The following is a 27,085-nucleotide window of genomic DNA, read 5'->3' on the forward strand; positions in this document are numbered from 1 at the left end:
ATGGGTTGGCTAAAGCCTCTTCTCAGAATGGTCTCCAGGGAAGGCTAATAGTCCTGCTTCCTGTCTCTTCTTTCAGCGAAAAGGTTTCTTGTTTCAATGAAATCTACAGCTTCAGGGTAATTTGCTGCCTCCCCTGTCTTTATTCAGGATATCAGCCAAGGTTGCTTATAACCTGACAGACTCCCTGCATACAAAACACAAGTTTTGTTTGAATCCAGAGACTGAAGGGAAATGGCCCTCTGTTACCCAGTGAGCCTTTCCAGAACTCTGTGATCTAAGTGGAGAAATGAGTTGGAAACTTGGGTGTCCCAGTTCTCACTCTGTAAGTGACTAGTCTGTGACTTTGAGCAAGGTATTTAACGTCTCTCTAAGCCTCACTTTCCTCAAATGTACAGTGGAATCTATTTTTATAGGCTTGTGATGATGGAATGAATAATCCATCAGAAAGCATACAAACAAAATCTGCCCCAAAAGAACAGGTTGTTAAGAACCAGTGAAAGAAAAGAACCATGTACCTGGAAATAAATCAGGGCAGCTGGATGAGTATAAAGGAAGCCCACCACTGTGATCCGACTTGGCAAAGACAGCACCTCCAGCCCCATACTTTCCCCAACACGTCTCTCTGCAGAACTTCAGCTGAGGAGCAGTGAGCGGTCTAAGAGAAATGCTGGGCAAGATAGCGCCTGTCACTTTGAGGCTAAAGGAGGTGATGCACACAGGGAAAGTGTGTCGAGGATGATGGAGAGCATGGGAAGGGCACACCGTGCCCAGGTAATACCAGGATGGGTATTACCCAGGATGGGGAACCCAGAGGCAAAATTTCTCCTGTTCCTGTGCGTTTATTAACCAGAACTTGTTCAAATGGTTCTGGGCTTGAAGGCACTAAGGGAGGGAGACCGATCAGAAATCTCACTGGCACTCCTCTCTGCTGGAACACATGGTCATGTCCTTCTTCAGAGGGTAATTTGGCATTCTCAGATTAAGTCATTCTCTGTAGTTACACTTTCATTTGAATATTAAATCTCAGATCAGGCCTCCCCCTCAGTAAGCCAATGGGCGACTTCCAGATAGCACTTTGTCTCTGAAACACTCAGAAATATGCATATTGTCTTTTTGGCAACACTGTGGTATTTGCTGACGGCACGAAGAAGTCTCCCTGCTAGAAAACTCATGCAAGCGACCGTTCAGTGTCTGACCCCGAGAGCTGTCAGTGCTATGTCTAGAGTTACTCATTACAGCAAGTTATTTTACACTTGGCTCTTATTTTGAAATTGTCAAAGTTGCTCATGCAGGGGCTTTGCTCCAGGGTTCAAATCCTGGCTCTACTTTTTTTTTTTTTTTTTTTTTTTTGCTAATGACTGGCTTTTTGTGGGACTGTTTCCTTTATATAAAGTGAGAATCATAATGACGGCAACTCATAGCTGTTTGGAAGATTTAAACTTTCCATAGTGTGTGAAGTTCTTTGTAAAGCGCCTGGCACACACACTGGTTTGCATTGTACGTGCACGTCCGATGCTCTCCGCCATGCTTCTCACGTGACTGGAGTTCTCTGCTTTCTTTTTCAGCTTCGATGTGGAAAATGGCCCTTCCCCCGGTCGGAGCCCGCTGGACCCCCAGGCCGGCTCTTCCTCTGGGCTGGTCCTCCATGCCACCTTCCCCGGGCACAGCCAGCGGAGAGAGTCCTTTCTCTACAGATCAGACAGCGACTATGACTTGTCACCAAAGGCAATGTCGAGAAATTCTTCACTTCCAAGCGAGCAGTAAGTACCAGCAGCATCTGGCTTGCAGTCTCTCACGCTTCCCTCATCTTTAACCCTGTCCCAGCAGGTGCAGCAGCAACCCTCCCCCTTAACCAACAGGGAGGAGGAAGGAGAAAAATGAACAGAGCAGAGGTGGCAGTGATGACCATCTTAAGGACACTAATGCTCTATACCTAAGGTCTCCAAGGGCATAACAAACTGTGGGCACAGTGTTCAGCTTGCACCTGTTACTGATACATGGTTTTTTTTTTAAATTTCATTTGGCTTCATTTCCTGAACCACTGAATTGTTTATGGAATGAGAACCTTAACACTTTTTGCAAATCACACTTAAATTTTCTGCAGAATGTATAGCATGAAGTTACAGTACAGAACAGAAGTGGTGGTTGGTGACAGGCATCCTCTCTCAGTGGTCCTTGCTTGGTGACATGTAATAGTCTGTCATGCAGCCACATGTCTGTGTCCCTTCTCTGGGACCTCAACACAATGCCCACTTGTTGCCTGGCTCCTCGGTGAGGCATAACACACCCCACCGTCCTATTAAGCACAGCTAATGGTTCCGTTGTTCTGCTATTAATTGTAGATCTCTAATTTTTATTTAAAGAACAATGGCAGAGTTGTGTTACTTGTTTATTAAATGTTTGAAACCAAATAAAATTGGATGCCAAAATGCATGCTTTAAAAGGTTTCTGGGCATGCATACAATTGTTTTTAACATCATATGTTATAAAAATATCTGTAGTTCACTTAAGGCCCCAACCTGGAAAATTCCACTGGGCTTTCTTCCACTGTTGGAAAGAAAGCTAGAAAGGGTCACCCTCTTGTGAATGAGGCAGGGGGTGGGGGGGCATTTTAAAGCTCCCAGTAAAAAAATATTCCCTAGGGCATTTCTGTTGGCCAATTTTAATAGAAGCACCCCTGCCCTAAAATAATAATTGGGTAGACAAAATTCACTTATTTGGCAGATATTTACTGAATCTCTCCTATGTAACAGGCAGTATATCAGGGCCTGGGGATGAAAAAGTAACAAAACAGTGGAAAAGTCACAGATGAATTAACAACACATATTCTCAAAAAGCTTACACGCTCTCAGGGAGGTTACTATTAAAGAAGACAATAGCAACACCCACATCACTCTGCTATTAATGGGATAAGACATTTAATGCGTGCTTACCAAGATGGCAGCGACATTTACTGGTATTATCTCTTTTAATCTTCACAACCACTCTGCCAGGTAGGTACTATTATTATCTCCACTGTATAGATGATGAAACTGAGACTCTGAGAGATGGAGAAACCTACTCATACCCCGTGCTATGTCCCATGATGTAGCTAATGCTGACCAGATTCAGAATGGTTGGACTCTATTCACTTGTGTCCTTCAGACTGCAAGGTAGAGTCTAGTACCAGGTAGAAAACAGACGAATGCACACTTAAGGTACGTGAGACTGGAGGAGAGGTCACCACTTTGCTATAGATCACGTAGAACCGAGGAAGTTTCTGACCAAAGATATGGGGGTTTGACAGTGACTACACCTGGAATTCTCTCTTCCATGAAGGGAAGCATGTTTCTAGACTTCCCACAGGGAGAACTTGGGAAATGTGGGGAGCTGAAAGTAATTAGAGCTTCCTTCACATGGCATATTACAGATGGAGGGCTGGTTTTGGAAGGTAGCTAACAGTTCCCAGACCTCAGGCCAAACAGCGTGATTGGTCTCAGGTCCATTCCAGAAGCTTCTCAGAAGGTTCTAACCAAATTTCAGATGAAACTCTGCTGATTCCTTGCTTAGAATCAGAAAGTTATGGAAAATTTGAACCAGAAGAGACCTCAATGATCACAGTCCAACTCAGTCTGTAGCTGTAGAAACAGAAATCTAATTCTGAATGACTCTGAATCCAGGGTCCCTAAAACTGATGCTTTACCCTCTCTTCAATTTTGCAAACCACCAAAAATTTCCTTTAATTTTAGAACAAACATGAGTGTTGCCTGAAATGTAAGCAAGTAAGGATTGTACATATTATTTAATATCACTCTCAATTTTTTTAAATAAAATGTACTCTTTAAAATAAAAAAAAGTAGGAAAGCACCCTTTTATATGAACAACAGTGCCTCTCAAGAAAAAGAAGAAAAAACAGTTGGCAACATAATCTCACCCTATCAACGATACTACTAACAGAATGCACTAAAATCTTTGGGTGAATAAAAATAGCACAAAATTTGGTTTTGCAAACATCTCAACATTATAATAAAACTTTTACATATCTGTCAGTTTAGGAACGTACACTTCTCAACACAAAAAGAAGTGGAGCCTGAATAATATCCAAATTCTTCTGGTATTTCACTTGATCAGGACCATGGTAGAAAATCCGGTATCCCACTGGTAATCTGAGCTAAACCGAAGAAATTCTCTCGAAGCTGTTTCACCTGATTATTGCTCTTTGGGGGTGAGTTGAAATAGGGGGAGAGCAGCCCTCAACCCTCTCACTGCTTCTCCTGCCTTCGACCCATAAAGCCAAGGAAAAGTAGGTGACGCCAGGTCCCAAGTCTTGACGGTGCAGGCCACCCTGTCCAAGCTACAGCATGTTCCCCACTCAGGGGCCCCTCACAACCTGCACGGAGCAGGCATGAATTCATATAGATGGAAAACTTTACATCAGTCCTTGAACTGAAACCTGATAATAGGGACAACGCTAGCTCTTTAAAATTTCTCGCCTGAACTCTTTCGGAAGAATAAAAAGAAATACAGGTGGGGAGAGTGAGTGAAATGACATTAACATTAAAAAAAGTAAATGGGCCCTGGCTGGTGTAGCTCAGTGGATTGAGCACGGGCCTGCGAACCACACAATCGCGGTTCAATTCCCAGTCAGGGCACATGCCTGGTTGCAGGCCAGTTCCCTGCAGGCCAGTTCCCAGCAGGGGATGCACAAAAGGCAACCAAACATTAATGTTTCTCTCCCTCTCTCCTTCCTCCCTTCCCCTCTAAAGATAAATAAAGTCTTTAAAAAAAAAAAGTAAATGGGAAATTGAAAGTGGCTTTAACTTTTAGCGAGAGAAGGGAGATCGAAATAGGGTTTTCTAGTAAAAGTGAACAAGATCAGCACCAACTCCCAAGAGGAAACTTCAGATGCTGTCCTAGATGTTGCAATAATCTGCTGGTTTCTGTTCAGTTCCTGTGTTGTAGTCATCGCCAACGTAATGCCTTCGTAGACCAAGGTACAAATTTCCCAGTGGGAACAGAAAGTATGAGAAACTAGCGAGGCCAGTTATATTCCCCAAAACTGTGATGGAAACCACCCCAGACAGGACTGAGGTTTGATTATCCACCTGCAAAGCCACAGGGAAGAAAGGTCTGTGATTCCTTCATTTGGTCATGCTATTTGCAAAGCCTTGTATAGACAAGGAAATTTTTTAAAGCCACTGTTTATATGAGTACTAAGTTGTCTCTAGAGCAAGCAGTCAAGGGAACTAAGACTTAACAACCAAGAGGAAAAGCCGAAATAACAGCCCAGTAAAATTTAAGATGTGTTGATAGAGGGACTACCACAAAAGTACAATATGGTATCTAAGACTTGAGTTAGACTTACTGCTATCACACACAGCTTTAAGACATTGAAGCTCTTTTATAGTGTTTGAATTATCTGTAAACAAAAGCTCACATTTATTGAGCAGGTTCTAAGTGCTATGTACTATTTAAAGTATTTTATACATTGCCCTGACTGGTGTGGCTTAGTGGGTTGGGCATCATCCTGTGAAGAGAAAAGTTGCCAGTTGAAATCTCAATAGGGCACATGCCCGGGTTGTGAGCCAGGTCCCCGGTTGGGGGCGGTTGTGGACATGTGAGAAGCCACTGATCAATGTTTCTCTTGCACATCGATGTTTCTCTTCCTTTCTTTCTCTCTCTTTTCCCCTCTCTCTAAAAGTAAATAAATAAAAATTTAAAAAATAATAATAATAAATAAAGTATGTTACACATTTTAACTCATTTAATCCTCATAACCCCAGTGTGGTTAGTGTTACAATTTTCTTGTCTTAAAGATGAAGACACTGGAACACAAAAAGATTCAGTTTCCTGCCCAATAAATAGGAGACCAAGGCTTAAATTCTGGAAGTCTAGTTAATTAAACCATAGGCTATCCAGAAAGTAAACAGATACTACATGATAATGAAAAATAAAATTAATGATATTAACCTCTCCCTACTGTTCCAGGTATTATGAGGATCATATTCATTGTCTCTTTTAAAAAACTAACTTAAATTTAGGCATTCTGCTAACAAATTGAACATCTTCTATGTCTTCAAGAGGGCTAAAAATGAGTAAGCAATAGTCAGTTTTAATGCTTTCAGGTAAGGGCAAATATAGGAAGGTATGTGGAGGAATTTGAGGTTTGGCCAGGCAGGTCAAGTAGCCTACTTACTTTGAAGAGTTAGAGCTAAGCTGGAGGAGTTAGCAAAGCAGAAGGGGGTGCAGGAGGAAGGGCCATGTGCTAACCAGCTCTAGTTGTCAGGAGTGTTGTGAGAAACCGCAGCTCGGTGTGGCTGAGGCTGAGAATGTATGGGGATAAGGAAGTGGTGAAAGGTGAGGCTAGAGGAGTTAATCAGGAGCTTCATCATGAAGGGCCTCAGCTAAGGAGTTGGGCTTTATGCTGCAGGCAGGCATGCTTGCTACAAGCCTACTTGGAGACCTGCTGGAAGCTTTGAAGCAGGAAAATACATAATCAGAGGAATGCTTTTGAAAAGTAGCTCTGATTACAGTGTGAAGACTGGTTTGGAGGGTAGACAAGCCTAAAGACTAGTGTCCAAGAGCCAGATGGGAGGCTGCTTTGGTAATCCACAAAGCAGAGGATGGGGCTCTAGCTCAGAGCAGATCCAGTTGGCGGTTAATAAATATTTGCATATCAGGCTGAGCAGGGGTTGGTGGTGGACTGTGAGGTTTCAGTCTTGACCAACAAGATGGGTGGCCACACTTGGTTCCCTAGGGTCAAGAACATGCTCTTAACACATGAAATACTATATATGAAAATGTTTTGTAAACTGTAAAGTACAATATAAATCAGTAGTTCTCTTGATTGTGATGGGGGCAGACATGACTATCCTAAAGAAGTTCTCACCAGCTGAGAAGATAGACCTGAGACTGTTTAATGTTAATAGGAATGATGCCTACTACTAATATGACTAACACTAAATAACCAAAAAGCTTTTAAATGCCAAGCACTGTTGTATGAATTGCACCTTATTTTACCGGTGAAGAAATTAAGGCATAGAGAGACTTCCTGAGGTTTCCTAACACGCAATAGTGCCGCTGAGAAACAAAGCAGCGCTGTTGGGTCCAAAAGCTGTGCTCTTAGCTGTAACAGTGTACATCTCTCTAAAAGACAGACTAAAGTCAGTGACACAGGAAAAATACAAGTAAAATTCTATATGTGGTATGAAACAGAGAAAGGTGAAATTAATAAAATCTCGAATATAACAGGAGGAAGAAGCACCTTTGCTTTCTAGAGAACCACTTCACTGTTTAAAGCAGACCTACATTCAATTCTAAGACCCTGGGCTCTCATCTCCAATTATTCTATCAAACTGTAATGTGCTGGTTTTGTCACTAGGTGGTGCTTGTGCTGCGGTTCTGAGTGTCAGACCTTCCTGAGAGTCACTACCCTCTCTAGTGGTTTGGGCAATTCAGTACATAGCTTTGCATAACCAATCAAGTGGTTTGTTATTTCCATGATATTTTATTCTTACCGGCTAACATATAAAATTATGATTTAAGAATTTGGAGTAGTTTCATAAGTTATCTATCTGTATTCAAATATGAGTTTTTTTGTTTGGGGTTCTTTTTTCCTATACTTGCTATAAATCACCTATGAATTGTCTGTTCATTTCTCTAGGGACTGTTGACATGCAGCGTCAGCTTTTGCAGCTCATATCCCTTTAAGGGAGCCAGTGCTGGGGGTCTGCAAGTCCACCTCCAGCTTCTGAATGTTCTGCTTTCTAAATTTCAGAAGTGCTGTCACTGTAGTCATGTTGACATGGTGCTGTCCTAAATTTGTTTACCTCCCTTTAATCCTTAGGTTTTACAGTTTTAGTAACTCCCCATCATGCAACAATACATCATCATTAGGCACTACACATGTATGGGATTTGCTTATATTATTTAGCTTTTGTTGAGTGTATAAACTCCAGAAATGCAGGAGCCATGCCCTAGATGATCTACTTAATGCTAACTAACCCCATTACCTTATCCCCAACTCACCCTGATGTCTAAGAACCATGTGAGCTTCATAGCAGAAATCTGAGTAGCAAGATATTTCACCCATCTACCAAGTTCATCTCAAGAAAATAGCTTGGGAAGGGGCAGTTCTAGATACAGTCTAGCACCTTGCATTTATCACAAGAGCTTGTCTGTTAACTCAGTCTCTCTTCTTGGCTCCTCGCTAAGAACCCTGAAGTTCTTCCTTTGGCCCTCTCTATGTATGCCCCCACCTCAAGAAGCCACCTGCTGCCATTGCTTCAATAATCCCCACTGTTGTAGGTCGCTCCTAGATCTATAGCTGTAATTCCCATACTTCAGCCTTCCTGCAAATTTCTCAAAACTCGGCATGTGGGAAAGTGACACATCTCCTCCCCCAACTTCTCCTCACTTTCTTATTTCTCCTCATAACTTCACTATTTTCCTAGATATCCATTTTTAAAACTGCAAATAGTATTTCTTTATGACCCTTTATCCAATTAAATGGCCAGTCCTTGGCAAGATGTTTGAGAGTGTCGTCATATCGTCTTTCCCTCTTTCTTCCTCTGCCGCATGTTTCTTCTCATCTGAATAACTGTAGTACCATCCTATTTTCTGTCTCTGTCTTCTCTTCAATTTATCCTTTGGCTTCCATAGCATTTTACTTTCTGAAACAATTTTTTGTTTGCCTATCTCCCTAAAACCCTTTACTGTTTCATCTCTTGCTACGGAATTATGCACCAACTCCACAACCATTGTCCATACTGCCTGTAATGTGGGCAAGGGGGACCTGTCAGTCTTACTCTCTATGTCTGTAGTTAACGTGCTCAGCTCCACCCAAACAGCGATGGCAAGGTTTAGTACTTTCCCATTTCAATGTCTGCCTTTGTTCTGGCAATTTCTCTCACTGCTAGCATCTGCCATCCACGCCATTTAACAGGTCATCTTACACACCACTCATTCAATAAAGCATTTTCTATTTCTTCTGATTTGTAATTATCATCCCTCCTTCACACTCTGTTAAGTATCCATGCTTGTATTTCTCATTCTGTGTTTAAACTATCTATTGCAGTGTTTTGCTGTTTTGAATATTTTTCTACCTCCCTTACTATGTTTTAATTTTTTTCAGCAGAGGGCAGGGGATCATAGATTCTGTCTAATTCAATCTGTCAACTATGCAGAGTCAGTGTAAAAAGAGGAAACATAATGATTTAAAGCATAGACTTTTAACTGACTACGGAAGTAGGGGGCGGGCTGGAGGGAGGGGGCGAAGGGGGGAAATGGGACATCTGTAATAGCACATAAACAATAAAGCAACAAAAATGAAAAACAAGATAAAACCACAGACTTTTGACCATGGCCAGGTGTCTTAGTTGGTTGGGGCATCATCCTGTACATCAAAAGGCTGAGCGTTCAATTCCCAGTCAGGGCCCATGTCTAGGTTACAGGTTCAAATCCTGGTCAGGGCACATACAAGAGGCAACCAATAGATGTTTCTCTCTGTATATCCCTAAAAAAAATCAATGAAAACATATCCTCAGGTGAGCATTATTTTTTTTAAAGCACAAACTTTTGGAATCAAGAGTTTTAAGGTTTTTTTCACTTACTAGTTCTGTGCTAGTAAAGCAGTTGCTTAACTCCTCCTAGCCTTGATTGTATCTATGAAGTGGGTATATTAAGAGTACCTGCCTTAAGTCTTCTTGTAAAAATTTTTTAAAAAATAATACACATAGTATTTGTCTTTCAACCCCTGGCTTATTTCACTCAGCATAATGTTTTCCAGTTCCATCCATGTTGTTGCAAAGGGTAGTAGCTCCTTCTTTCTCTCTGCTGCATAGAATTCCATTGTGTATATGTACCACAATTTTTGGATCCATTCATTTACTGATGGGCACCTAGGTTGCTTCCAACTCTTGGCTATTGTAAATTGTGCTGCTATGAACATTGTGGTGCATAGGTTCTTTGAAATTGATGTTTTAGGATTCTTAGGATATAATCCCAGCAGTGGAATTGCTGGGTCAAAAGGCAGGTCGATTTTTATTTTTCTGAGAAAATTCCATACTGTTTTCCATAATGGTTGTACCAGTCTGCACTCCCACCAACAGTGAACTAAGGACCCCTTTTCCCCACAACCCCTCCAACATTTGTTGTTTGTTGCTTTGTTTATGATAGCCATCCTGACTGGTGTAAAGTGGTATCTCATTGTGGTTTTAATTTGCATCTCTCTGATAGCTAATGATATTGAGCATCTCTTCATGTGTCTCTGAATGCTCTGATATGATCTCACCTTTAACAGGAAGCTAAACAACAAAACAAACAAACAAGCATAAAAAAACAAATAAACAAAAAACAAAGACACTGAAATAGAGAACAAGGGATAGTGACCAGAGGGGAGAAGGAAGGGAAGTTAAGGGGAAAAAGGGGAGGGATTTGGAGGAACAAATAGGAAGGACACAGGGACGAGAACTAAGGGGGGTGGAAATGAGAGGGAGGTGGGGAGCAAGGGGCGGGGGAGGCTGGGATGGGAAAAATAAACAAACTGTACTCGAAAAATAACTAAATAAAATTTAAAAAAGAAAAAAGAAAATGTTAAAAAAATTAATTTTTTTAAGTTAAAAATTGTATCTAAATAAAAAAATTTTTAAAAGTTAAAAAAAAATAATACACATAAAGTGCTTAGCACAGAGCCTCACATACATCAATCATGCAAAGCATGCTTATGCTTGTCAATATTATTCTTCTAGTCACAGTACAAAGTTAATGCACAATGCATTTACTCAACTGAGTTGAAGTGGACCTTCTAGCTAAAGACAAAGGGAGAAAGGAAAATACCATATGATGTAAGACCCCTAAGTAAAAGCCTGTGGTAGAGAAGAGGCCCTTGCGCACATAAGTGGATCCCAGGCCTCATACAATAATGGGCAGGTGCTTAATAATTACAGGTTGCATTCACACACTTAACAAATATGGTGTCATATTTATATGGTGACGATGTGGACAGAGAAGCTGCATCAGACAGTGAAGGAAGCTCATTGTCAGCTGACGTCTGTCTGTGTGGCTGTTACAATACACACCATGATAGCAAATTGGCCTGAATTTGTGTCTGCAGCTCAGGCCAATGTGTCTTCTAATGACTTTAATGGAGAGTTTGCTGCATGTGGGCGCAAGTAGGTTTTTCATCAAAGTTTGTGCCAGAGAGAGAATACATATCTAAAAATACACTTTTGACGGTTCCTAAGTACAGATTTACATAACACGGGGTACAGCTTAATCAGATCTTTGGGACAAAATGAGCAACAATGATATAGTAATAGTAGGTTCAGTCTATACACTCCCATTAAAAGCTTTTCCCTGGGTACTTTAAGAAAAAAAGTTATATTAAAAACAAAAAGTAATGGGATTTGCAGGCAGAAATCTGTGTTTAAATGGCATTAAGGCTGTGGTTCAAATCAACAAAAGCCAGGAAATCCAAAGTTAACCTTTATCCAGACTGTTAGGCCATTTTTTCCAGCTCTGTATGTGCCTGTGAGCCACCCTCCCTTTGAATTTCCTGGCTCTGAGGACCCAGATCCACAAGTGGCTTTGAATTAAGCTGGGTCTGCTAGTTAATGGGAATAAACCCTCAGGATATATGCTTACTTGCAAATGCTTTTATGTGTAGTCACTGTAAATCCAGGAGCCATGAACTGGTAGTTCTTTGGTTTTGTTTTGGTTTTCGGTTTTTGTTTTTTCTCAAGGTTCCTGAGATCCCTATTTAGACTTAAATCAGTCCTGTCTTATATGGAGGTAGAAGGATTTATATAACATGTATGTTGTTAACACTGACAAAGTTTAATATTACAGCTTTTATGTCAGAGTTATCATTCAAATGTATTTTAAATGCTTCTTTTCTCTCTTTACCAGACACGGCGATGACCTGATCGTGACGCCTTTTGCCCAGGTGTGTATCCTGCTGGCCCAGCTCCCTCTCTCCCCGACCCTTGGTGCAGTTTTTAAGTGTTGCTTCTGAACCCTCCCATTCGTCTCCTTTTGTTTTTAAACGTTGAAACGTTTTTCTTACAGGTCCTCGCCAGTTTGCGAAGTGTGAGAAACAACTTCACTGTACTGACGAACCTTCATGGAACAGCCAACAAGTAAGCGTGGACTTTTCATGAAATTAGGAATCTGTGTCGTAAAGGCAAAACCATTGAATGGCATTAAAACAAACAAACGAAAAACCCCACTATGTCATGGAAACTTGCCATCCAAGCTAAGTTAAAATACACCATGAAATGTGAAAACAAGATAGACTAGCATAGTATGTTAGGACTGGTAAAACGTTAGGAATTAGTGTGGATCTTGCTCATCCCTATATCTTAACATGAATAGACAGTTGGAGTTCAACAAATGAAAAACTCAAATGAGAATTTTTGTTGACTTTTGCATTTACCACTTTGGAAAGTATTCATACTTATCAGTAACAGCCATGAATTCTATTTAAATTCTTTTGGAAAAGTTATTAAAGAGTCCAGAGATTCAAATTTAAGGTTAAAGTACCAAAAAGTTCGTGTCCAAGTAGCCTATTTTTTGATAATATAGAAACAGGTTCATTCAAGTTGATTATTTTCTCCTTTCTCCCTAACCAACTATATAACCTCAGTCATTTTAGTTAACGTTGCTGAACCTTGGTCTCTTCATCTGTAAAAAAAACTGTGGGTTTGAACTTGATATTCTTACAATAACTTTCTCTTCCAAAATCATTTCAACCTATGAGTCCAAATGCTATGCAGTTCACTGTCCACTATTTTAAAAGGTCAGCATAGGGCTCACAAGGTCATAGAATCCATGATCCTGGAATAGCAGGGTTAAAGGAGAGACCTTTGAAACCATTGATTCAAACTCTGTTTGACAGGAGGAGAAACCCAGCCTTACTGACAACTACATCATAATTATAGACACACGAAGGCCACATCCTACATCTCCTGATTTTTCTTGCCAGTGTTGGCTACAGAACACCCTGTCTCTTCAGTCTTCATGAAATTATTCATCAACCCTCTATTTTGCTTTGATCCAAATCTTCATGGAGTGGAGTTGTTAAAAGTGAGAATAAACTCTGTTCCAAAAACTTACTTCGTATTCACTGTTCAATAACTCGTTGCGCACAGAGCCTCCCTCGAGAGCTCTGCATACTCAATGGAGTCTTTCCTTGCGCTGTTCTCTTCTTTATGCTTTTCCCCAAACTGCCGCTGGAGTGATTTTTCTCACATGCTGTTTGACCATGTCACTCTCCAGCTTGAGGCATTTCAGTGGTTCACTCTAGTCATTCAGAGAGAGTTTAAATGTGGGCACTTGGTTCCCAAGGTACCTCACAGTCCAGCTCAAGTTCGTGTGACTGATAGCTGTTTGGGTGTATATTTGACACAATACGCAGGAAAGCTAGAGGCTTGCCCAACCTCTTTTCCAGTGGGTCCCTCTTTAGTCTTTGATTAAATAATTCACCCAACAAGTATTTATTTTGTAATACTGTTCATCCATGCATATATGTATGTAAGAAATATTTATTGAGCACCCACTTTGTACCAGTCACTGATGCTACAATAGTGACCAAAACATACAAGTCCTCTGCCTTTTCAAGACTTGCGTTACAACAGGGACTGCAGGGGCCCACCATGATGGAGGATCGGAGCAGGTCTCTGAGCACATGGGATCACCTTCTAACGGCAGTGGTCTGGTTGTTCTCTGGCTTTTCTATTCTCTACCCTGATTCTGGGCTTACTGTTTTCTCTTCCTAAAATGCTCCCCTCCACCTGCCAGTAATTGCCTGGCTAAAACCTGCTTGTCCTTTGTAACTCATCTTCAGAATCGCCTTCACCAGGATGCTTTTCCTGACCCCCACCAAGCCAGGCTGAGTACCCTCAGTGGCCCCAGACCACCCTGCCAACCTTACCATACCATTTATGGATAGCTGCCCACCCTGGACAACATGCCCCTTGGGGACCCTTGAGAGTTACATTTACTTTTTCTTGAATTTCCAAGAATTAGCCGAGGCTCTGACACATAGTGAGAGCCCCCTAAAGATTCATCATACATATAAATTCTCAATAAATTATTGGAAAAAGACCACCAATTATTTAGGAAATTAGTTTTTCAGAAGTGATATCTTTTCTTATCTTTTTTTAATAGATTATGGCCTCTGGGGCCATACTTACTGGCTTCATTACCCAATTCCACCACCTGAAAGTTATGTGACTTGGGCAAATTAACCTCTCTACATCAATTTCCCCACTCAGTAAAATAGGGTTGTTCTGAGGACTAAATGAGTTGGCACTTGTAAAGCTTTTATAACAGCATCTAGCACATAGTAGATGCTGAATAAATGTAGGCTCTTGTACTTGGTAGTTACATTTTTTTCCCCCTAAGTCCAGAAACAATGTAACACTTTGAGGTTCACGTTCACTACCTCCATCTCAATCACGATAAATGATATTCATGACAGATATTGTCACCTCCACTCTATGGGTAAAGAAACAAAGCTTAGGGAGATTCATTGGCTTGTGCAAGAACATGCAGCTTCTGGTGAACAGCAGAGTCCCACTTTAAATCTGATATCCTGACTCTCCCTGCAGTGTTCTTTCCATTTGCACCTCCTGGTAAGTCCTCGCCCTCCTGGGTTATGGGAAGAAATGTCTGAGGGCGTTGGAACAGAGAATCTTTTAGGAGGAACTTCTGAATACATGCAGTTCAGAGAGCCTGAAGGCAGAGACGTGAGCTAGGAAAGTGTTTTTAGGAATTAAAATATGAGGAGTGATGCCCTGGACCAAGATGCTAAATGTTGGAATTGGGGAACAAAGGGTCAATAAGAGCACTTTTCAGAGGCTTCTTAGCAAATCAGGACTCAAGGTCACTACACTGAATAGCTCCAGGGAGCTGGGATGGAAAGGGGAGGGGCAGGGATCAGACGGACATTTGTTTATAGTTACTGGTTTGTTAGCACGTAGCTTGGCTATTCTTACTATCCAGACATTCAGCCTAACTCTCCTGATTAGTCATTTGAAGCTACTTTCTTGGGAATCAGGTCTGTCTCGGGTGCTTTGAGCCGTGTTAATTTCCAGGAACTAAATATCCTCAGACCATAATTGCCATATTCAGAGCCCATTCTCACACTCTGCTCAAATCATGGCTTTTTGTGTCATCTTTTGTCCCAACCAAACCACACCCACCAAATAGAATAGATTCCCAGCAGTAAGGTCATCGCTAGTGATCTTTCTCAAATCCATATGTATATTTGTACAGAGCTGGTCCTCTTATTGATTTCAAGTACTTCCTTGAAACCAACACCAACCAATAGACATTTCAAGGCAGAGCCCATAATGCACTGTGTTCTATTCTTAATCATCAGTACCTTCAAACAGGTACAGGAAACTGAAGACAGGAATATCTGCCAGGAATGGATCAGTGGTACTGAGAGCACTCCCAGAGCCCCTCACCACACATATTCATTTATCTGAACAACTAAACATGTAAAATTCAGGGAAATCAAAAATTCTTTCTGAGCTATTTGTCTTGGGTTCCAGACTGCTACCCCTTCATCTTGAATGTAACATTTGAGCAAGAATATGTCCTTGGAGTGGTTTTTGTGAGAATCTGGAGTGTGGTTTACTATCCGAAAAGGAACTCCCACATAGAATTATACTTCTCATAAGTCAAGATTTCCTTTATCTTTTGGCTCCTTGCTCTGCATCATAAGAGCATTCCGTTGTCTGCCTGAGCTTTACTACCCAGTGGGTGAAAATCTCAAAGTTCCTGTTGGGGTGAATTCCTTACACTGCCACAAGATGTTCCCCTGAGGAACACTTGATTGCACGCGTATTTCTTGGCTTCGAGTTAAAACTTGTATTTCTTTTGTCCCAGGAGTTAATATTGAAAATAAGGCTTTCCTTAGAGTCGTTACTTTAGATACGCATCCCTGAAGCATTTACTGCCTTCACACAGACTGGTGGGGATGCCACATGAGTCAGTGAGAATGCCTGCCACCCTGATGACCAAGGAGTAGAGCTGGGAGCAGAGAGGGGTCCCCATCCCTCAACTGTGTCCTTGGCCCCATAGACATCATCAGGGGCTAGCAGGAAATCATGTGACATCTCTGCATTAACCTTCTTCCAGGGCATAATTCAACAACATGTATGCATTCTTTGAGAAAGAATTAACAACCACTTAATTTTTTTTCAGTGTGCATCTGAAGTGCCTTTCATTGCTTTATGTACTTTGGCATGGGATTTAAATTAGCTGAGAATAATAAAATTTTGCACATTCAGAGTTGGAAAGAACCTAGCCAAATTTCCTCAGAGTAAGTGAGGAAATATATGTCAAACCTCTCACACAGGACCTGGCACATTGTAAATTCTTAGTAAATGTTAGTTGCTGCCTGCTCTCCCAAGTGAGAAGGAAACTGAGAGTTTCAGTGGCTTGCCCACCACTAGACAGTTGGAAGGAGCCAGAGCCAGGATTAGGATTCCTGTCTTCTTATTCATTGTTCAGTTCTTTCTCCACTGTGCTCTTCAGGGCTGGACTTACTCACCGCTGGGGCCATATTACCTTCCTGTCAACATCACTGCCTTCGTCATCTCAGGCACGGAACTCCTCATGGTTCTTCCTTAAGACAGAGACCGCTGGAACCTGAGCAGCCAATGCCATGTTCTTCCGGCACTCACTGGTTTCTAACTGGTACTCCCATGCTTTATAAGACATAGTGCAGCTTCTAGAAGTCCTTTTCGTTTCTAATTCATTCATTTAAAATGTATTGAGCCTCTTCTTGGTACCAGGCCTAAGTGACAAAGCAGATAAACATGGTTGTTGCCTTTTCGTGTGTTATATACACAGATGCTTAGCTGAAAAACTATATTTTCGAAACCAACTCCCAGGACAACTCCTGGGACAACTCCCAGCAATTTATGTAATTTTTGTAATTTTCAGGAAGGCATTGGGAGAATTAGGTGCTAGGAGTGGCCAATGCTATTAAGAAGAAATTTCCAACATTTAGTATCTTTTAGTTCAACATCTTTTACAAAAGCCTCTGGAATTCACAAAGATGGGTAAAATAAAATTATTATAAAAACATATTAGTCCAATGAAGACATAATGAATACCTATATCATACCAGATATTTTACTGATTCCAAGGTTACGAAGATTAATGGGATTCAATCTTTGCTTAAATTTCTTATAGGTGAGTTGAGAAGACAGCCAGGAAAATGGGAATTGCAATCCAGCACGAGCAGTGCTATGGTGAGGCAAGCATAGGAAAAGACAAGCAGCACAGACAAAGACTCTACACAGGAGGCAGGGCTCCCTGGGGAGGTGGTGCCTGAGCAGAGTCCCAGAACTTGCGAAGGAGTTTGCCACTTCAAGGGGAGGGGAAAGTGTTCAGCTAACCTAGACATGGGCAAGGGGCCAGCAACGTGAGTTGTGTGCGGTGTTTGAGGACCAGCCAGTAGAATGTAGAACCAATACTCTACGGGAAAAATGAAACCAGATAAAACATTCATATGGTATTCGGTTCCTCAAATCACTTTCACATCAGTGGTTCTTTCAATCAACAATTTGCCGACGTTTGTGGGGTGCCTCCTATTTGTGAGGCAAGTTGGTGGGTCCTGCAGGGGTTCTAAGGAAAGGGGTCAGAACTGGATCCTGCCATCAATGGACCACAGACTAGTAGTCAGGAGGATATGTGCCTATAAGAGTTGTAACATGAGGAAATGACCCTGAAGGTACAAAGAAAGCACCATGGAGATTAGAGGGAAGATCATTTCTAGCTAAGGGGATGCCATCCATTGGAGAAGATGGCATTTAACCCTTGAAAGTATGATTCAGACATGAATTTTGATGTCTGGGTTTTTTTCCCCTGACATCAGAGAAATTCTACATGATAACAGCTGGGCGTCCCACTATTCAACTCAATTCTGACATTATTTACCTGAAGATAGCATTTGATCCCACAGGTTAAGGGTTCAGTCCTACAAAACTCTCCCTACCCCCCATTTCAGACACCAGTCACAAAATCCAGGTTGTCCCCTGTGCTTCCGACCTACTGGCTCTAGATCAGAGGTTCTTGGTGTTTGATTAATTTGCTAGAGTGGTTCACAAAACTCAAAAAATTATTTTACTTACTGGATTACTGGTTTATTAGAAAAGTATATAACTCAGGAAAAGGCAGATGAAAAAAATGCATAGGACGAGGTACGTGGGAAGGAGCAGAGAGCTCCCGTACTCTCTGGGCCACTCTCCACATGTTCACCACCTGGGCCCCCTGGGTTTTTACCAAGGCTTCAGAACAAAGGCATGATTTACCAGATCATTGGCCATTGGCTACTGAACACAATCTCTAGACCTTTTCCCTCCCCCTGAGGTATGGGGCGGGGCTGAAAGTTTCAACTCTCAAATCACAAGACTGGTTCCTCGGGCAACCAGTGCCAGGGATTTTTCCGAAATTCACCTCAGTCAAGATAACAAAAGACACCTTCATCACTCTCTTCACTTAGGAAATTCCAGGGGCAACAGGAGGAAGATTTGTATTTCTTTTTTGAAATGTATCTTATTTATTTATTTTTAGAGAGAGGGGAAGGGAAGGAGAAAGAGAAGGAGAGAAACAATGTGTGGTTGCCTCTCATGCGCCCCCTACTGGGGACCTGGCCTGCAACCCAGGCATGTGCCCTGACTAGGAATTGAACTGGTGACCCTTTGCTTCACAGGCCCCGTGCTCAATCCACTGAGCCACACCAGCCAGGGCCAAATTTGTATTTCTTATTTTATATCCCAGAAGGATTAAATGGTATTTAGATGTGTGAATTTGTGCTTCACAAAAGGGATAGCTTTTCTTTCAGAGTAATGGCCTGAGCAGTGTCGGGAAAGAGATAGCTCATGTTCAAGGAAAGAAGTGATGAAATTTGGCCATGGCAATGTCTGATTAGTTCATTCATTCATCTGTTTACGCGGTATTTACCAAGGGCTTGGCATATGAAAGACCATTCTGGTTTTAGGGAGCCAGTAGTGAGTAAGTTGTTCTCTGCCTACATACAGGTTACACTTAAATTAAGCAGTTCTTTATATTGAACAGTAATTGGACAGTGCCTATTTTAATTATAATGTTAAAGTGCTACTAAGGTGAAGTACAAGATGCAAAAAAAACCACAAACAGCCAGTCAGTGGTTTGAAATGTAATACCAGGTAAGAAGGAATTCAGAGAGGTAAACTGGGAAAAGCATGCTAAGGACAAAGACAAAGAATTTTAAATGGCAGGTTAAGGAGTTTGCAATTTAATCTCTTAATTTTCCTAAAAAACAGCCCTCAGTTCGAGTGCAGGTGTTACGAGCAGATGGAGTAGTGGAACGTGCATGTATTTTGGATTCAGAATGACTTAGCTTTGAATCCCAACCATTATAGTTATAAACCACATGTGCATGTTTCTTAACCTCTCTGAGCTTCAGTTGCCTTATCCTTAAGATGAGATAATAATGTTCCCAGGGGGAGCTAAGAAGTACATAGCACAGTGCCTACCTAGCAGAACAAAGCAATCATTGTTACTTGGCAATTTCCCTTCCCTTGTCATGTATGCAAATCTCCTGCCACCGAGGGCTTAAAGGTACCTTGCCTAGGACCACCTAGCTAAATAAATGTGATAGATGTGAGCCCTGTCCATCAGACCCTGAAACTATAGCTACCTAGAAACTAGACTACTCATAAGAGACCAAAACTGAATTTAGAGCACTTAATGAAAACCTAGAAAAATAACTATGTGTTCACACCTATAGGGAGAACTTTCCTTTGCAATACCTTTGCAGGCCACTCTCTATCATTTCGAATTTGACCTCCTTCCCAAACTTGCCTGTACATCAGAATTCACAGAGAAGTAAAAACTTACAGATTCCCAGACCTTATCCCAGATATACGGAAACTGACTCTCCAGGGATAAGGAAGGGATTCGTAACAGCTGCCCAAGTGAGGCAGACCGCATCTGTGTTTAGAGACACGTGTTTAGAGACACTGGCCTGGAGTCCCAATCTCTTGCTCCTTGATAATATCCTGGTGATCTTTAGGGGGGCAAAGAGTCCTCTATACCAGTGGTTCTGAAAATGTGATCCCCACACCAAGCAGCATCAGTACTTGGACACTGGTCAAGAATGTAAACTCTCAAGCCCACCCCAAGCCCACTGAATCAGATTTCCTGGAGGGAGATCCAGCATGGCTGCAGCAAGGCTCCAGGCGATCCTAATACACTCAGGTTTGGAGGTCATTGGTCTGTACCATCTCTGGGAGGGTCTCCAGCAATGCATTGGGAATTCAGGGGAGTTCTGCAAAGCATGAGAAGGATGGTGAGAGCAGCCAGATTGGTGGTGGCGGGGCATGGGTGTGTGGGTGCGTGGGTGTGGGAGGGAGGGGTGGTAAAGAAGACAAAAAAAAAAATACAAGAAAGGAAAGGAGAAGCAGGCCCAATATTTGGGAGTTTGTTTTTCTCATATGACTCTTGACATCAGCAGGTTTGTTATGATGTAAAATAATGTCCAGTTTCTCCGTAAAAAAGGCCACTCCATAAATTAAGCAACTTGGATTACCATTCCTAGTGGCTGTGTGACCTTTGGAAAGTGACTTTACCTCTCTGAGTCTCAGGCTGGTGAGGTGCAACATTGGGAGGCCTGATTATCTCCAAGGGCTTCTCTGGCTGTAACTTTCTATAACACTACCCACAGAAGCTGGGACTCACTCACATTTGGTATCATTCCTGAGCAAGGATATCCTCTTCTGAGGGCCTTCTGGAACAGGGAAACCTAAAACAGAGGAGCTGGTCAGGGCCCTGGAGTAAACGACTTCCTTCCTGGAGTGCTGGAGTATCCAGGAGGCGGTGCACAGGGAAATTCCAGGCCACCTGGATGTGAGAGAATTGCAGTCATCTACGCATGTTACAGGAGCCTGCCTTCCGGAGAAAGCATTATGTCATTTGGTAGCTCATTATGACCTGGAAAGCTCAGGGATCATGGGGAGGCAGGGAGAGGGTATTGGTACAAAGACTCAGGCCTTCTTTTCTCTCTGTCTCCACAGGAGGTCCCCAGCAGCTAGTCAGCCTCCTGTCTCCAGAGTCAACCTACAAGGTAAGCCTTGCCATGGCCCAGCTCCATGTTTCAAAATAAAGTGTGCCTCTTATGCAGAACCTTTTCTAGAATAATAGCATTTGTTTGCATACCATGGCCCTCAAAAGTATGTCTCTTGGTGACTTTTTTCAAAAGCAAAATAAAGCTCCAGCAAAAGCATCCTGGAGCCTTATTTCATTCTGTATGAAACCGAATGAAAAGCAGTATCAAATGATTTTCCTGTCCTACGTGTGCCCAAGTGTTCACAATGTGATGGGCGAGTGGTGGTGCTGCTTCCCAGAAGAGGAGCAGGAGGAAGAGCTGTATTGATAGTGCAGCTGGCCCTCAGCTTGCTGGCTGCAGTGAACTCCAGGACAGCCAACCAACCTCAAAGGCCCGGAGGTGCCCCCACATTGGCCTGAGGGCCCCCCAGGCTGTATCAGTGGTTTTCCTCTTAGCGTTGACCATAGATCCCCTTGAATATACATTCTTTCCAGGTGTGAAACCAAAGCCTCTTTCTGGGTCACAAATCATTCCTTCTGGAGGTCATCCAATTTTTTTCTCAAAGGTGTTGTTTTAAAGAAACCTGACCTCTCATGTTTCAGTGCTGTGCCCATGTGTTTCACGTGGAGTTGAATGGTGTGTGTGGAGAGGGAGGGCCACCGTGGAGGAACAACGTGGAGATGCAGTGAGCATAAAGTCTTTTTGACGTAAGATGCAACCAGTAAGGTGACATTTTTTAAGTGCAAAGTAGAGTCTTTCCCTTTGACCTGACCCCACGAGTGTAGCCGTAGTCGCAAGTAAAACCACAGAAGAAGCGAGTATGATGAACTCATAGTGAGATCACCTCACACCTCCCACCGCCTCCTACACTTCTGGGTTTCCAGCAGTGCTGGTCCCTTCCCTCTATCCTCAGAATCTTCCCCGCAGGTTGTGTTCTCTCTTAGAAGAAGGCAACGAAGGCATTAGATTCCATTGGTGTGTTGGTTTCTGAAACAGTTCTGGTACATGCTTTAAAGAATATTTTTTGAGAAAAAGATTGAGAACAAGAGCAGAAGTGAAAGAGGAAGGTATTAGATAGCATTTACCTCCAGAGTGCCATCTGAATTAAAGAGAAGAAAATAGTGTTGTACCCATGGGCTTCAACACCCGGTTTGCTGATGTACTGTTTCCTTTAGAAGTTTATAGAAAGAAACTAGATAGAGTGTTTTAACGTAATGCTGGTGTTACATACTTGGAGATCAAAGGAGGTGGTTTTGAAACTACTATCTTTTCGTCATACTGGCCTATCAGTGAGATGCCTTCACTCGCATTTCTGTTAGCCAAATTTACTAAGATGCTCCGCGACTCTGAATCAGTTTGAATGTTTAAACTATGTTTTCAAATTATTGTAATAAATACTGACAAACATTAGGAGAGAATCGTGATATTAACGATTCTGTAAATTAGCCCATTAACGGAGGATGCTGTTGGAAAGATCGGTTTGTGATTATTGGCACAGTGACCACACAGCTTGGCAACTCGAGTCTGAGCTGAGCTCTTCTAAAACAATGGAGCAAAGGACAACACCACTCAGGCAGTTTGTTTTTGTCTGTCTTTGTGGCGAACTACAAAAAAAAATCCTGGTTTTTCATTGGGAAGAGAGTGCAGCGATACCCGATTATTACGTAATGATAGGTTCAAAATCTTCCTAACGCTTAAACATGGTTGGAAAGGAAGGAGGACACACACATCCTGTGTTTTGTTCTTATTATCAGCTAGAATGAGTCAGGCAGATTTTTCCTGTTATTTTAATATTTATCAGCATATGACAAAGAGGTGTGTTTAAACAGAAACTTTAAAGGGGAATGAAAAATAAGTGGCTCCGTGAAAGCAGAACCAAAAGCCAGAGTGCTGCTTGGAAAGGTGATTTTCTTATGATAATAAGATCAAGTTTTCATTTAGTAGCACTGCATAGTGTATTTCTACTGAGATCTAAGATAAAAGGTATAAGAAACACAGTAACTTACACAGCTTTAGCAATAATCCACTGTTAGGAAAGCTTGACGAAGGTAACTGTATTCTTCTATAGAAACAAATTCAAGGACAGAGACAGAGAGGGAGCAAAAGAAAAAGGCAAGTCTTTTTAAAAGGCATTTTTAAATGCGTCTAAATGAAGGCGACGCAATTCATCTTAAAAGCTAATTGTCAGAAACTGCGGTTAAATCGGTACATTTGCTCTTAAAAATTGATCATTAACTAGAATAATTCACTGGGGAAATCAAAGCAAATTTCTCAGTCTTCAATACCTTTCTTTCCACTGTGTAACCAAAATTATTCTTTTAGCACTCATGGCACAACACAGATTTTCCTCCTCTGCAAAGACTTCCTAATTTTTTTGGAAAATCTAAAAAAAATTAGATTTTCTTGCGAATTGCTCATTTAGCAAAAAATTGGTCATGCTGGGTATAATTGCTCATTTTTCGTGCTATGGCAACAATCCTATTAGAAAATATTCTGTAGTTCATGGCTCCTATGCCTTTTTGAAGGCAGTGGCTGTATCTTACTCATCTCTCTATCATTCAATATGCATTAGCATAGTTATTTTCACATAGCAGGATCACGGTGAATTTGACCAGGAGAACCACATGAAGTTTGGGGGTTTTTATCTTAAGGAAAATGCATGTAAGTTAAAATTAATTGTGAGTCAATATTTTTATATCTATGGCTATGAAAAATATTCAGTTGTGGTTTTGTTGTTTTACTATTTAATATGAGTTACTGCACTTTATTTGAAATTAAAGGAGGTTTGAAACACATTCTGTAACTGCTTAAATATAGTAGTGTGTCCTTATAGGTTTTAAACAAAAAGAGTTAAATCTTAAAAATTGGCATTTTGCATTTTGAATAGGAGAGCCACCATCAAGTCATAGGGATTTTAAAACCTAGAAAGTGGAGCAAAGTGGAGAAACTATATGCCCCAAGTTAAGGAGAAAGGTGCAGAAATCCCACTGCAGTATATGGAGTTTAATGAGCATCTTAATTTTTATCACATTTTGCCTTTCACAAGCATGAATTCCAGGCTTTCTCTACAAGATGCATAGGAAAAAAGAAAAAAAAACAGAAATTAAAATAGAAGACAAACCACTTCTAAACATGGTGCAGGAACTTGGCTTCTATCATCTATACACACTCAAAGTGGATAATTGAACTCTCTCGGGACTTCAGGCCCCAAAACTACTTTCAACAGATTGAATAATTAGAGAATATCAGTCCTGGCTGGTGTGGCTCAGTGGATTGAGTCCCAGCCTGCAAATCAAAGGGGTCACTAGTTTGATTCCCAGTCTAGGGCACATGCCTGTGCTGTGAGCCAGGTCCCCAGTGGGGAGCATGTGAGATGCAACCACACATTGATGTTCCCCTGTTTTTCTCCCTCCCTTCCCTTCCCTTCTCTAAAATAAATAAATTAAATCTTTAAAAAATGAAGGAGGAAAATCAATGTGTGTATGTGAAGGTGTGTGTGGGGTGTGTGTTGTGTGTATATGTGTGTGTGTAGGATAGTTGTCCCACTTTGTCCACCCATTCTAACTATTCTTTGCTTTTACATGCATTTTACTAGTGATTACAGGTGTGTCGGGAAGGCGAGAATTTACTGAAAGGGTAAATTATCGAGGGTTAACTGCCTTTACAGAATTATTTTTTTGCATTACATGGGATCAGAGAAGCATTCCTTTTAAAGGCTAGCACTTTTGAGTCACACAAATGTGACTTGATTTGTAATACTGTGTCACATATGTTACCTTGTAGCAGGCAAACTGATGTGCAAAGTGGGATGTCCTAGACTAGTTTTCTTATTTCAAAATTTGCCCATAAATGTATTGAGAAAGAGCATCACCAATGTAACAGATCAGCTGTTATGAAGAACATCAAGTCCATGGGTCATTGTAAATGGTGGCAAACCACGTCACAAAGACAACCAGAGAATTTCCTGGAAGACTTCAGGCCAACCTACTGCAAAACCAAAGTCTTTCTAGCCTGGGCATCCACACCCTTGGTTGGTGGTGGTTTTCAACTCCAGTCAATTAGATATATTTCAAGAAAAGCCTGGGTGTGGGGAAATCAGATAAACTACTACAGAACTTTCCAGTGAAATAGGTTGGCCTAAGTGAAGAACAGGACTAATTTTTTTTTTTTAGTGCTCACAACAATTTATTATTTTTTTCTATTAAGTAACCAGGCCATTCTGGGGAGGAAAGGACCCTTCGCTCTTTGATACAACAGAAGAAGAAGCTTTCCTCTCAAAAGCCTGTTTCTCAGCATGAGTTCCTCCCATATCTTGCTTTATGTTAAGAATTGGCCTCTGGCCCTGGCTGGTGTAGCTCAGTGGATTGAGCGCAGGCCTGGGAACCAAACAAACCTGGTTCGATTCCCAGTCAGGGCACATGCCTGGGTTGCAAGGCCAGTTCCCAGCAGGGGACACATAAGAGGCAACCATACTGATATTTATCTCTCTCTCTCTCTTCTTTCCTTCCCCTCTAAAGATAAATAAATAAAATCTTTAAAAAAAAAAAAAAGAATTGTCCTCTGGAGTTCATGGGGGTGCTCCAGATGTGAGGTCTGTCAGAGGAGGAGACGAGGGGCTCAGACTCATCTTGGATTCTGAGCAATTCAGAAAGTCATGGCACTGACTCAGTTCTCAGTTTTAGCCAGAGCCAGCAAGGTCGAGGATGAGAGACAAACCATGCGTGCACAAGCAGAGGGCTCTCTGAGAACCACGGCAGTGACCTGGGAGCCTGGCTGTGTCCAACGACTAGAAACAAAGCCGGCATGAGCAGAACGTTTGCTTCATTTCCACATTAAGCAAGAACTGTCAGGCAGGATTGCAAAACTTATGGACAAATACGAGTAAAATCAATCTTGTTACCAAAGGCTGTGGCTACTCATAACAAAGAAGAGAAGGAATTGGAGGAAGTTACAAAAAAGAAAAAGACAGGGAGAAGGAACTAGAAATGTTAGGTTATTTTTTTCTGTGTTCTGAATGTCATGGGGCCCGATTTATTAGTATAATTGCCTTAGTTATTCATCTTGAATGTTTAGGCAATTTACATGTATAACAATAAGGCAAATGTACTAGAAAAGCCTCAGTAATTCTGAGTTCCCCAAATTGTTGTTTTGTAAGAATTGTTTTTGTTTAAAATAGCCTTGTGAAAGTTTACCCTAGAGTATCAACAGTGAGCTATTTATATCGATTTGCAATTATTTCATATATGTCTAAAATTAAGTATGGGTAGTTACAAAAACATTGACAAATCAACTAAAATGCAAATAGTTAAAATGCTACCCTAAAACAAACAATGCCAAAAATGAAGCCCTGCTCAATACTGCCTCTTTTACCAGTTCCAAATCAATTTCTAAATTTAGTATGAATGTGTCTTCATGTTAAATAAAACCACTGAGTCCTGCAGCATCTAATCTCTCACCACTTAGAATTGAGTTCGTTCCGTGTTGACTCCACTTCATGTTTTTGTACTGCTGAGAAACACCATCCACCCACCCACCCCCAAAGTTGGACTCATGCATGTTAGTAAGTATTTCAGTTATGCTATTGACGTCAATGGAGTCATTAAATAGATTGCTGGCCCTCCCAGAGGCAAATCACTGCCAGGGACCTAGATACAGACACGTTTTTTTTACAAAGACAACCATCAGGTTTTGCTAAAGCAGTAAGCCAGAGAAAGGAAAAGTTTATACTGTAGCCAATCTATCTCCAAAGTTTCTTTCTTTTGCATTTTAGTTACAGCCTTTCTTTCTCTTTGGTTACAGTGGGCTCAGGCAGATGCCCAGGTATAGTTGCCTCAATGTTTTGTGTGCAAAAACATCTGTTATTAGGACTATGTAGGGTGACACTCTACTTTTTAAAAATGTGCCTTACTTTTAGCTCTACACAGCCCAACTTGATGTCTGCTGGTAAGGTTGTGTTTGATATATAGTTCCTTGAATAAACAGTTTCTTTCAAACATACAC

The 27,085-nt window shown here is 41.4% G+C and overlaps 1 protein-coding gene across 1 annotated transcript in view; it reads left to right on the forward strand.

Moving 5' to 3' along the window:
- Positions 1-27,085, forward strand: part of PDE4B (phosphodiesterase 4B) — a 353,336-nt gene that overhangs the window by 228,226 nt on the left and 98,025 nt on the right. Inside the window, exons 2-5 of the mRNA XM_037164893.2 lie at positions 1,566-1,760; positions 11,887-11,923; positions 12,046-12,116; positions 21,054-21,103. Of these exons, the coding sequence (XP_037020788.2) occupies positions 1,566-1,760; positions 11,887-11,923; positions 12,046-12,116; positions 21,054-21,103 (353 nt within the window). The remainder of the gene's footprint in view (positions 1-1,565; positions 1,761-11,886; positions 11,924-12,045; positions 12,117-21,053; positions 21,104-27,085) is intronic.

This window comes from Artibeus jamaicensis, unplaced genomic scaffold, assembly GCF_021234435.1.
Source record: "Artibeus jamaicensis isolate MK-2021 breed Jamaican fruit bat unplaced genomic scaffold, CSHL_Jam_final scaffold_1019, whole genome shotgun sequence".
Lineage (NCBI taxonomy): Eukaryota > Metazoa > Chordata > Mammalia > Chiroptera > Phyllostomidae > Artibeus > Artibeus jamaicensis.